At 45.3% G+C, this 12,717-nt stretch overlaps 1 protein-coding gene across 1 annotated transcript in view; it reads left to right on the top strand.

Moving 5' to 3' along the window:
- The window catches only part of DNMT1 (DNA methyltransferase 1), a 425,596-nt gene that overhangs the window by 180,788 nt on the left and 232,091 nt on the right, over positions 1–12,717 (top strand). The window contains exon 17 of the mRNA XM_069604056.1: positions 4,178–4,325. Within this exon, the coding sequence (XP_069460157.1) occupies positions 4,178–4,325 (148 nt within the window). The remainder of the gene's footprint in view (positions 1–4,177; positions 4,326–12,717) is intronic.

The following is a 12,717-nucleotide window of genomic DNA, read 5'->3' as shown; positions in this document are numbered from 1 at the left end:
ACTGTGGAACAATTTTGTTCCTGCACGCCTGTCTCTGCTTCGAAAGGCAGTCGCTGTTGAGGAGAATTTTGATCAAGGTGGAAGAATTAGTACATTTGAGACCCACAGCAACTTTGTTGGATTTTGAGGACTTGTTTTTTTTTTTTCCTGGAGAGCCTTTTTCTCACTCGTATTTTGATGCGTTTTACTCTTGTTTATGATTTACGAACTCAATAGGCATCTTCATGTGTTACACTGCACCCTCAGTGCAGTGACACAGGGAAGCTTTTAAGGCTGTGCAATTTGGGATAAAGTACAGTTTCCCAGAGAATGTAAAGTTAAATTGGCTTTACTAGTCTCTTTAAATGCCTAAACCCAGCACACACTCTTCTAAGAGTGCTGGAGGGGTTACCTAGTATCACCTGTGTCTGCAAACTCGTGTAGCAGTCAAATGCTACCCTTTCCTATTGAAACGGCTGGTGGCAGTGGTTTTACAACTACCATGATACACCAGTAGCTAAAAATCAGAGCCATGTTTTTCAAGATGGTGCCTAAACCCCCTCTGTTTAAACAGGTCCTTTTTTTTCGTCATTAGTTTTTGGAAACGTCCTAGAGTTTGTGTCTGCGCGCCAAACTAGGTTTGGTCCCTTTGTTTCTATGCCTTTTGTTGGGCTTCAGGACTGAAAACCGCCTCTGGCACCTGAGTGTCTGGGGTGGGCAGGAAGTGAGGTGCCCCTGTTCTAGTCTCATAGGAGACCCAAATGCACTCTGGCGTGATTGACTGTCTGGCAAGGACAGCCACCCTGCTGGGTGATTGGCAGCTAGGCTGGAATGAATGGGAGGAAACTGGATAAAAGGAGAGTCTCTTGGCTTGGAACAGTCTACCACTGGATAAAAGAACTAAAGAATAGCTGGAAGGGGATTGCTGCTGAAACTAATGGACCGTTGGTTTGCCCGGTGGAGCCCTGCTGCAGGTCCGAATCGCCAAGTTCATATCGACAAGAGCCCCTTCAAGGGCAACTTCTTTTGCATTGGTAGGATCAATCAACTCGTAAGCCACCTGGATACCATTCTCGGAGCTGGTTAGGATTAACCAGGGAGAAGGATACCAGCTTGTGTGCTTGAAGCAACCGGAATCGAAGATTTGCTAAGTTGTCAGCTTTGTGATCCGTCCCCGTACAGTGCAGGAGTCCCCGATGTCCTCACTCTTGTCCCAACGACTGAAGCTCAGGATCAGCAAGATCTGCAGGAACTGCCAGGAACAGAAGTCTTCAGCTGCATTTTTTTCTTCAATATAAAGTACTGTGAAAACCTGAGAACTTGCCTCTCACTGCGAAAGTCTGTGGAACTTTGGCAACTTACAGGCCTAATCAGCTTGTGACCCGACATACAAACCTTCCGTGAACTATTAGAACCGTGGCAAAGACTTTTCTGTTTTAAATACCAGAACTGTTTTTACTTGTACAAGACACTAGCCCATTGACTTTGGCCTACCCATTGCATTGAATCCACTCCTGAACTCAAATTATTTGCACTTTTTTTTAATGTAACTGTAATATTAATTTAATCAACCTATGCCTTTTTGCACCTATTTCAATGCTATTTGGCTCTGACTTCAAAGGAGCTGAACTGCTTAGTAATTGGTATTGTAGTATTTGCTATTGGTTGCCTCATTTAGGGAATGCTTTATAATTGTGTAATTCTTACCAAGAAACCTGGAGTATATGTCCATCTGAATGCTTGTCATTCTAGATCTTTGTGTAACACCCTTACAAGCTCACATTCCTTCTTGAAATCAGCCTGGCTCCTCAGCTCGCTACCAAAAACTGTGATACAGACTTGTACCAAAGGTTGGTTTTGCTTACACCTGTAGTCCTGGTTGTATGAAGTGGTCCCAGAGGGTACTGCATACAAACTTTACCTAACAGGCTTGGTCAGTACTGCTTCCTGGGAGTCTGGAGGATCTTCCAGCAGCTAGGGTCCGAATTAAGTGATTCACTACAATATGGTGGTCCTCTCCACGGCACTTCGGTTCCTGCAGCAGCAAGAAGTACAGCCAGCTCAGAGGATGTCCGGACGAGTTCACTTTGGAGTTGATTGGGAGAAGTCGTCCTTGCAGGGCTTTTCTAGTCTAGGTGAATTCGTAGCTTCAGCACATTAGCAGGGATTCACCAGGCAAACCAACGGTCCAGGAGTTGCATTAGGCGTCTCTTCCAAGCTCTTCAGATTCCTTTGTCCAGTGGTCGACTGCCTTACAAGCCAAAAAGCGTTGCCTTTTATGCAGGTTTCTCCCATTCATTCCAGCTGAGCTGTCAATCACACAGCAGGTTGGCTGTTGTTGGACAGTCAGCCGGCTAATCACCTTTGGGTGCATGCCTGTAACCAAGGGGATTAAGCAGTTTCATGCACCGCCCTCACTTCCTGCCCCTGCCAGACACTCTGGAGCCAGTGGTGGGATTCACTTGTGAATCCCGCCAAAGACAACAAAGGGACCAAACTTGGTTTGGTGCGCAGAGTAAATCTCAAGAAGGATCTTTCCAGCAAGTAATGGCGAAAAAAGACGACCTGGCAAAGGGTGCTTTAGTGCAGCTGCAAACGCAGCCCGCAGTAAACATACCACAGTAGTTTAACGTAAACCACTGCCACCAGCCATTAGTTGTAGAAAGGGTAACGTAATTGGTACATAAGTAACCCCTCCAGCACCATATGGTAAGATGGTATGTGTTGGGTCTAGAAAGTTACAAATGTAAGTAGTCATTCACTTCACTGCTCTTGCAAACAGTTTAACCAAGAGAAGGTATTCAAACCTTTGGATATCTGAAAGACTTCCCTGTGCCACTGCACTGAAGGTGCTGTGTGCCACAATGTAAAGAGATGCCTATGGGGTTTGTCAGACTCCACAATCAAGAGTTATACATGAGGGAGCGGGGGAAAAAGGGTCTCATTCTCTCCAGGTAAAAATTCAAGTCCTAGGGATCCAGCAAAGAGGCTGGAGGTCTCTAAGGCAGAGAGGAATTGGCATATTTCTGAATTCTCCTTAACAGATGCATTCTAAATGTCATCACCAAGGTTTGCACTCTGCTCCTGGACCCAACTGTAAGCAGCATTGCACCTGCAGCTCTTGGGCACAGCCCAGTCCCTCCCCCCTGTTGACCCATCCAGTTGTCTGGGAAAATATGACGGTGGTAAGTAAACATAAAGCATTTTTCGCCCTGTCAGTCTGTATCTTTCCATGCTGCTGCTTTTTGGTAATCTGACTTGAGCAGTATAACCTCAAAAGATGAGGGCACATTTTGCTTACCTAGTAACCTTGTTCAAAACAGATGCAATCGGCAAGTAACATGCCTGCATTGTGACCTTTGGGCACAAGGCCCCACTCTTTGGAATTGAGCTGCTGAAGCGAGGGATTATCATCTGGCTGTTCCATTTTACTGCATCGCTTTATCATTGAATGCATTTTAAGATCCTATGGTGACTCCATTTGTTATGTGAGAACCTGCTTGTTCATTTTAGTTTTTAAGGCACAGAATAAATACCATGTTTTGTATAAATTCCTGTCTAAACTTATTTTGTGGTTCACTGTGTGGACTCATTGTAGACCCCTGAACCAACTCATTTTCTCTAGAAAATATCCTTGAATGCTCGCCATCGCTACCTTGGGTTTTGGTCAACTGGAGTTCCCCTGGTCACTATATGGTGGCCTCCGAAAATCTCTCCACCAGACAATCTAATCGGTACACCAAGACGGATTAGCTTAGCAAGGGCAAGTAAAGCCTTTTTGCTTCACTTCCTCAATGTCTGGTTGTGTACGAAACTGCTAAATGTTTGGTGGTGGCAAGGATTCCATAGATGTCTGTGGGGAAGCTCCTAGATCCCCTACCCCTTTTCTAACTCGGCAAGTCTGCTAGGATTGCAGTCAGATTTTGACCACCTTTTGCCATCCATGGTGGGGAAGCTGTAAAGTGAATTATCTGTAACAGGCTGAATGCTCAACCTGCGAGGCTGGAACATTATTCGATGGAGGTTGGCTGCTAAATGGTTCAATTTATTTTGCAATACATGGGCCCTTTACACTGAGCTACTATATCACCCACCAGATATGAATACTGGTATCTGCAAAACCTACAGTTGAAGTATGAGTTGCTGGCTTTTGCATTTCCAACTTCAATATGATCTGAACATGCTGTCCTTTTGGCAGGTGTCCCAATTTGGCTATCAAAGAAGCTGATGAAGATGAGGAGGTTGATGATACAATACCAGAGATGCCTTCACCAAAGAAAATACTTCAGGCAAAAAAGAAAAAACAGAGCAAAAGTCGTATATCTTGGGTTGGAGATTGTATCAAGGTACTATTAAAATCTTGGGCAAACTTTGCCACGCTTTGCCCAGTTTCTAAAAAAAAAAAAATACAAAATGCAGTAATGCCCATACTGTTATCTACTTTACACTGAATCACTCCAGCGTGATTTCTTACATATGTATACTTTGTTAATTGACATGTACAGGGTTGACTAAATGCAGAGGCTGCATTGCAGAATGTCCAAATATGATCACTGGTGCTTTTTCCAAAGTGAATAATGACTGAGATGAGGGATATATGGAGCAGAGACGCTGCAACTACATTGTGAAGGTGCCCCTGAAAAAGGGAGACTAAATGTAATTTGTTTTTTAAGGCCATTGTCTCTACCAGTTGTGGTATATCATTAATGTCAATGACACCAAGGAGGACCATGAAGGTAGGCTGTTAAAATGTTGACTTGGGTGCCTGATTGCTGTTAGTAAAAGTCCTAAACTGTTAGTGGCTGTCATTTGCGTTTACCACTATACAGCAGGTTGTTCCCTATATTTTCGATTTACGAGGGGTCTGATGTAACAGGGTGCTAATCATGTACAAAACAAAGAAGCTGACTTCCTCCTGCGTGATAACTGATTTACAATTTTCAGAACAGTTCTAACTTGGAAGTCATTGACCACACCTCCATTTTTTGATTTTTAACAGGAAGACCTATTTTATTAACTCCTGTTTTTCACAACCATTTCTTTACCTTTTTTATAGAAATAGTTTTGTGAAAAACAGGCACTTGTTAGTTAATGTTTGTTAATCAAGAAATTGAGCTGCGGTCAATGCGAAGTTGACGTATTGACTTCCAAGTGAGAACTCTGTTCTGAAAATTGTAAATCGGTTATTGCGCACGAGGAAGTCTGTTTTTGTTTTGTACACCATCAGTGCCGTCAATGTGTATCCCCTATTGACTGGCCCAAGCAAGGGTGTCCACATCCCTTACCCCAGACCAAGGACTGTTCCATGGAAACCATCCCCCCCTTTCCTGGGTAAAGGGGGTGCTGCACCTGCTAAATAACATTGCTGTTATCAGGAGATGGGGCTGCAGTCCTTGGATGACAAATTGACTGTTATAGGGAGTTTTCCTAAAGTCCCACTTGGAGGCAAGACTTGAGCTGTCCCTGTGGTTTGTAGATAAAACCCGCCCCTCCACAACTACTCGGACATTGGTAGAGTGGCAGAGCAGTTAAGCTCATCTTAAGAGGACAATGTGAGCTGTAGGTAAGTACACCAATGCAGTTGTTAATGCACCTCAAAAACGCATACATTTATATCAAAGTAGATTTATTATATTTACACAAGTCCCTTTTGAATACTTGGCACAATAAAGCACACATGGCTATACTTTCAAAAGGCCACTTAGTTGGTAGTTGCTGGAATGCCTGCCATTGTTACAGGAGTTTGACAGTACTATCGATAATAACTTGCACCCACAAAGTAATACAATAATTGCGTTTAGTCAGCATACAGTTATTTCTGGGCAAGAAAACAGTTTTAGTGTTATCCTAGCAAAGCTTCATATTCTAGAGGCGGTTTCCCTGCACAGAAAGTCTTTAAAGTCCCAAACGCAACCCTAGCTAAAAGCTAGTTTGGAGAAGCAGCAGATGTTCAAATGTTCCTGTGGATACTTTCTAGTCTCTAGGAAAGAAGATAAAAGAAGGCTTAACCAACGTTGGAGACCCTGCTAAAGGGACACAAGCAGTAGCTTGAGGTGGGAGGTAAAAGGGTTTGCCCTCTACACCTATGTGCTTCAACGCTCTGGAGCAGCTTTCTGGAACAATGTAACAATACCTTACCCCCTCCCCACAGTACCTTTGGTCTGAAGAAAATGTTTGTGGTAGATGCTCAGCCATGTTGCAGCTCTTGACCCGACCTCTGATCTGATGACGAAAAGCAGGACAATGGATTGGATCTCTCCAGCAGTCTCGGGAGGATCTCTGGCGCCGCTTTCATCAACTTCTTTGGGTACGCTGTAGTTTTTGTTGGTGCTGCAGAAAAGGCACCAAAGGACACGATTCGCCGCCAATCTTTGCTTCCTGCAGTCAGAGTTGGATTGGGTCTCTGAGGGCTCAGCAGAGGATTCACAGAACCTCTGGAGATGGCTCATTTCAAAGTTCATCTTGGGACTGGTTGTTCCCACCAGCCAAAGGGAAGGAGTAGTCTTAGGAGCTCCTGTCACATAGAAAACTGGGCAGGACAGGAGTGGTTGCTACACTCTCTTGCAAAAAGACCAGAGTCTTCGGTTACTTGTTTCCAGTAGTCGACTTGCTTTGTTTAGGACAGTTTAAATGAAGTCCAACTGAGGGCTTAGTAAAACAATTTGTTAGGTCTCTCACTGTGTGAGATTACACTACTTTTCTGCTTGGTATTAGGTAAACCACCTTTTTGGTATAGGTCTGTACTACACAAGTTGGTCGTGTGACTGAGCAGCCAGGCAAAGAGGGGTACAATTGAGCTGTAGAGCTGTCCAATTGAAATTCGTATACAAGTAGCCTAGTAACACTTGCACTCATTGTTTCAGTTATAAATAGTTATTTATTTAACTTGTGTTAAATAATTCTTTAAAAGGGCAATTCAATGTAACAATTCAAATATACTTTTTCAGAGTCACAGTGGATAATTGCTTCATACACTACTACACCCTGACGTGACTTCAATCACAAGGATAATATTTGCATATCACACTAACATACTTTTGTAGACTCTGTTGCAGAAAGGCTTCAGTAAGTAAAGTTGGAACAGTTTCTCAGTTGTGAAGACAACTGAATCCTCAAATGAAGTTTAGATGAGCCTTTCCCAGCTGTACCATTATACAAGCTACCACCTATGAGGGACACAGGATCAAAGTCAATGGATTTAGAAGAGTGCCTTTTTGGAGCTAGGACAGCCAGTCATTTGAACAGTCTATGGATCTGATGGACTTCTTGGTCAGTCTTGCACAAAGTTGGAGAGTTCCGGAAAATCACTTGTAAGGTCACGCTGTTCAGCCTGTGAGTAGGGAGTCGAAATCAACTCGCAAAATGTAAGCCAATGCTATTCCACAGTGAGAAGTGCAGCTAAAGTCCATAAGGTTAGCACCCCACGCCTAAATGTACCTCTGGTTAGAGTGGTCCAGCTAGATTCTGTCTTGCCAAAGCAGCGCAGACCAGGTTCCTTAGCCTTAGTCGTAGGGACTAAAGGATGTCTGGGGGCTCCTGTGGTTGTACTTGGGAGCTTGTCGGCTGCAACGGCTCGTTTCGGTTCAGCTGCACTTCTCGGACACCGGTTGGACTTCCTTCACTCCCTCGGGCCTGCACTCTGGTGAGGGGACTCTGGATCTGGAGGTCCTGCTTCTGGATGGTCCTTGGGAGGCTCCTGGTGCTTTTAGCCAGATTCGTTCCAAGGCAGACGTTGCACTCTATGGACACTCAGCCCCTGGCATTGGGCTCCCGCAGCAAAGGAGTGGCACTGCAAGTCTGGGGTGGTGGTTCAGTGGAGTATGTCTCAGGGTTAGTTGGTCCCATTAACCCAAGGGGAGATGTTCCAGAGGAGCATCTGTCGATGTTAAAAAGGGCTGCACAGCAGCTGGGCTTCACCAGGCAATTCAAAGGTCCAGGAGGAGGTTGTAGCAAGCTTCGTTCATGGCTTCGTCAGGTGATTCTCCCAGTGGTCGACTCCACTGTAGTCCCAAAACCTTCACTTTTTAAGACTTTTTCCCATTCATGGTCAGCCTAGGCTGACCATCACACAGCAAGGTGGCTGTCCAATCGGGACTAGTTGCATTCAGGAATTCCTAGAGACAAAGGATGGGAGTTTAGAGACCCTACCTCACATCCTGTCCTTCCAGAGGAGCCACACGAGCCAGGGCGTGTTTCAGGGCTGAAGCATGCCAAAGGCTGAACAAAGGTCTCAGACCTGTCTCGGTGCACAGAGTAAAACCCAAGAAAGACCTCACAAACTGAAAATGGCGAAAAATTTGGGGGCCAGTTTGACAAAATGGTCACCCATGGGTGCTGTAGGGTTCAGCCTGCAGTAGAAAAGCACAATGGTAGGAAAGTAACACTGCCACCAGCCATTTAAAGTAGAAAAATATGAATGTAGGATAAGGGGCTACGAAGTAACCCCTCCAGCACTCACCATAAAATGGTGTGCTGGACCTAAAAGAGGAAGTAGTCAATTTCACCTTTGGGAACTGTAGTTCGCCCATGAAAAGGTATTTAACCCTTATGAGAAAAGGGTTTCTCGGTGACACTGAAGGAGCCGTCGCCATATAAGCAGATGCCTATGGAGTTTGTCAGACTCCAAAAACGGTGAAACACAATCCAAATCGGGTAAAAACACGAGTGAAGTCACTCCAGGGTTAACATGAAGTCATTAGTCCTGCAAAAGAGCTAGGTCTCTAAGGTTGAAGGGAATTGACACAAATGAAAATTCCCACTAGCAAATACTTTGATTTGTAGTTAGTTGAGGGCCCAGATGCTTCAGAGGACGCCCTAGGAGGATTCCAGTAGGGGCTTGAGTGCCCTGGATGAGAGGACTCGCAGATAACACCCCAAAACTATACAGGAATCACAATATAATTCAGATAAGTAAATGCCCAAGTGTCATGGTCATGAAGTCGGGGGCACAGGCATGCAGGGATTGCATGCACAGGAGACCTCGGTGGACACTGTCCTGGCGCCAAGCTCATGAACAAAAGTAAACCATAACATCCATTTAACACCAAAAAGCTTTTATGGACATGGCACTTCAGATACATTAACCTTGAACATTCCATCCATTAAGCAGCCTCAAGTGTATTCTTGGGTGTGGCTGCTAATGGATTGCCTTCACACGTGCTCACTCTAGGAGTGGTAAGCCGGCCTGTATGGGCGTGACCACGATCTCTGCTATTTAAGCTGCCCCCATACTCAAGACAGACGCTTCGTTTTATTCTGCACTTGCAAGCAGCGTAATGCTCATTGTCACCTGAGGTCACTTACCTTTGAAAATCCTGCTTCCTGCCAGCATACTTACCAACTGGGGAGGCTGTTCTTACCTGTACATCTCTTCTGCGAACCAAGTATTTATCTTTATACTTTCCGGAACGCCGAAATCTTCATCTTGACGCAGCTCCTGCAAGGAAAAACAGAAGACCAGGTTAGAGATCGAAAAAAGTCAGTTTAAGATTGCACTTCACTCTTTTCCTTAAACCATCACTTACCTGCTGTCGAACATTGTCGAACATTGTGGTAGCATCCATCTTCCATCCGCGGGCGCGTTTCACAGCTGCATTGAGGCCACATTTCCATCTCGGCGAAGAAAACGGAAGAGACATTATGCAGGCATAAATAAGTGCAAAACATATAAAGACATTAAACAGAACTAACAGCATCACAAGAGCTCAAAGGCTTGCCAATCATAAGAAGCATATTCGCAGCTGGACTAGACTAATCCTTATCAGGGATCAGTGAAGGCACTAGATCCCATTCGACATACCCCTGCCAGAAGTAGGACGGAGGGCTTATCTTCCATAATTCACAGGAGCAGTATAACCACGTACCACCGCTCGCAGCTTTTCTACTGAGGGAGAGGCCTGAAGGGGTGATTCAAGTTCAGGGAGGGCTGCAACCTTGCCCCAACACCTCCAGAGACCAGGGGAGTGTAACACCAAGCCAGCAGTCCCTCAGCACTTGATAGGACACTAGGACTTTTGCAGCAAGTATCACAGGGAAGGTTATAGTCAATGTTTTCCTTGCAGCTGGATGCAGCTCTGGATTAGGTGCCTTTTTGGGAGCACCGCAGAAGACAGAAATCGCTGGTCGGATTCTCGTTGTTTGCAAGATCCAGCACTCTGGTGAGGACTTTTCAGACTGCAATCGTGCCTCTGGCGATCCAGCAGTATGCCCATGAAGTGTCAACAAGATTCTGTATAGTCTGCAAGTGCATAATTTGACCATACCATGACGATGGTCTGTCTTGTTCCCTTGTCTCCTTGTTGCATGGTGGTGCCTCAATGCAGTTGGAAAAACTGCAGAATCGTCGTCCGACCTATATGCTGTGATCTTCACTGTTGTATAATATGCATTTACTCTGCCTGTGCCAGCCTCCTAGATTGAACTGGAATATCGCACCTCAAGCTGCAAGACAAAGTGCTGCATAGTTTTGGACTTCCTGCCTTCAGACACTTTGGAGCCTTGGCAGGGAGTCCACAGGACCCCTGCCAAAGATAAAATCACACAGGAATTTCCTGCCCTGGCTGCCAGGAACAAGAAAGGACAACCACCAAAATGGTGAAAAACAGACGAGGCTCATTTTGGTAAAATGAGCACCCATGGGGGGCCTTTACCTGGGCTGTGCAAACATCCTGCAGTAAAGGTGCACCGAATTAATAAAGGTTCACTGCCACCAGCCATTGTAAGTTTGTCCTTGTAACCTAAATGTTACATTTGAAATGGGAAGGGAGATGCTGAGCATCTTCCCAGCACTCCACATAGGGTGGGGATCGCCACCTAATAAAATGTGAAAGGATCCAAAGAGCCTGTCTACCCTTCAAAACTTAGTTTGAATGGATTGTCCTTACAATGTATTCCTCATCTTATGATTCTCTCCAGCTGCATCCAATTATTTTCGAAAGGGCGCGCTGTGTGCCATCTCGTCAATGTCCCTTCAGGGCCTCCATTTGATGGTCGACAGTGGTAGTAGAAGTAGCGCACACAGCACCCCTTGGCTTCAGTTTCATTTTTCTAAGGTCTTTGGGAGAATTACAGCGCGCTTTGGTTCTTCAGTGAATTACTAGTTATTTTCGTACAAAAATGTCTTCGGCACAATCGACACCTAACCAGGTTAGCCAAACGACAATCTGAAGGTGATTTCTGTCTTCCAGAGCCTCATTCAGCCGCAAGGAAAACCTTGCTTAGAACCTTTGCTGTGATCCTTGCTGCAAAGTCCTTCCAGTGTCCCGGTCTTCTTGATTAAGGAATTCGACAGGCTGTCCTCCTGCTGCAGAATCTTCTGTGCAGGCTTAGGTTTTTACTTACCTTAGTCTTGTGATTCCTGTGTAATTTTGTGGTGTTTTCTGTGATTGGGACTACACTCGTCCAGTGCACCCAGGCCCCTGCTGGAATCCTTCTAGGGTGTCTTCTCTGAAGGCCCGGCACCCCCAAACCAATTCTAAAGAACTTGTTTGAACAGTGTTCCTGTGGGCAAGACTGTATGCAGTACCCTACAACAACCCTGACCACCTGGCAATAGGAACCCAACCTTTGGTATAAGTCTGTACTACACAGGTTGGTAGTGTGGGCTAATAGCCAGGCTTGTCTCGAGGGGTCAATGTGAGCAGTAGGGGAATTAGAGAATCAGTGGCAAGTATACAAATAAATACTTAATACTCAAGGTGTCTTGATCAAACAATTATTAATGTAAGTCAGTTTTAATAAGCCTTCAGAGGGAGCAGTATAATAGCACTCATTCCTTCGAAATACGCACTTAGTTTCTCTAAGTTCAGCAAACGCCCATTCGGGATGGGCACTTCCTACACCCTCAGGTGACTTAAAAAGCTAGGACACTGGATATTAATATCTGTTACACTTAGACCAATACTCTGAGTGTCAAAGAAAATAGTTAGAATAAACGAGATCAAATATTCGTAAGCGGATAAGTACTTTTGAAACCACCAATGCAAAGTAAGTTAACCCCTGCTTGGAAGGAAGACCAAATGCAGTCAGAGGAAGTCATTCTGGGAGCCAGGCCAATGTTAATTGGGCAAAAGTCTAGGTCGATTGAAGCACGTCTCAGAGGTAGGTACAAGTCTTGCACAATGTTTTAGAAGTCTTTGTAGAAAAGAAGAAATCGAAGTAGGGCCACAAGCTGTTTAGGCTTGTGAAGTAAAGGTGTTCAACTCTACAGCAGCAACCACAAGTCGCACCAACAGAACAAAGTGCAGTTACACCACAAGTAGTAAGTTATCTTAGACTGTACAATACCTTTAGTTGGAAGGAAAGTGTGTCAGGTGACTTCTATTCCTGGGCACCTCCGCAGATCCTGGTGTTCCTGGGCCTCAGTCGTGGGAACAAGAGGGAGAACTCCTGCAATGGGATGGTCAGTGACTCCAACCAGCAGTCTTTCATTCAAGTGGCACTTCGGTGTTTCACGCGAATAGCACCACTGCAGTTCCTGGCTGTTGATGGGCTTTCCTTGCTTCTTGGGTCCAGCACACTGTTGTGGCTCAGTCAGTTCTGCTTCCTGGGAGTCCGGAGGATGCGCTCTTGGCCCGCTTAAAAGCAACGCACATGATCTGGTGTTACCCTCGCTGGCTCTTGGGTTCCAGCAGCAACTGCAGGGGAATTTCAGCTCTGAAAGGATGTCTAGGTGGCTTACTTTGGAGTTGATTGGTCCCACCAACTCAAGGGGAGAGGTCTTCCTTGCAGGGCTTATCT

Source organism: Ambystoma mexicanum, chromosome 3q (genome assembly GCF_040938575.1).
Source record: "Ambystoma mexicanum isolate Mex_15411 chromosome 3q, UKY_AmexF1_1, whole genome shotgun sequence".
Taxonomy (NCBI): Eukaryota; Metazoa; Chordata; class Amphibia; order Caudata; family Ambystomatidae; genus Ambystoma; species Ambystoma mexicanum.
The sequence above is the reverse complement of the archived record's forward strand: the minus strand, read 5'-3'. Positions and strand labels throughout refer to the sequence as shown.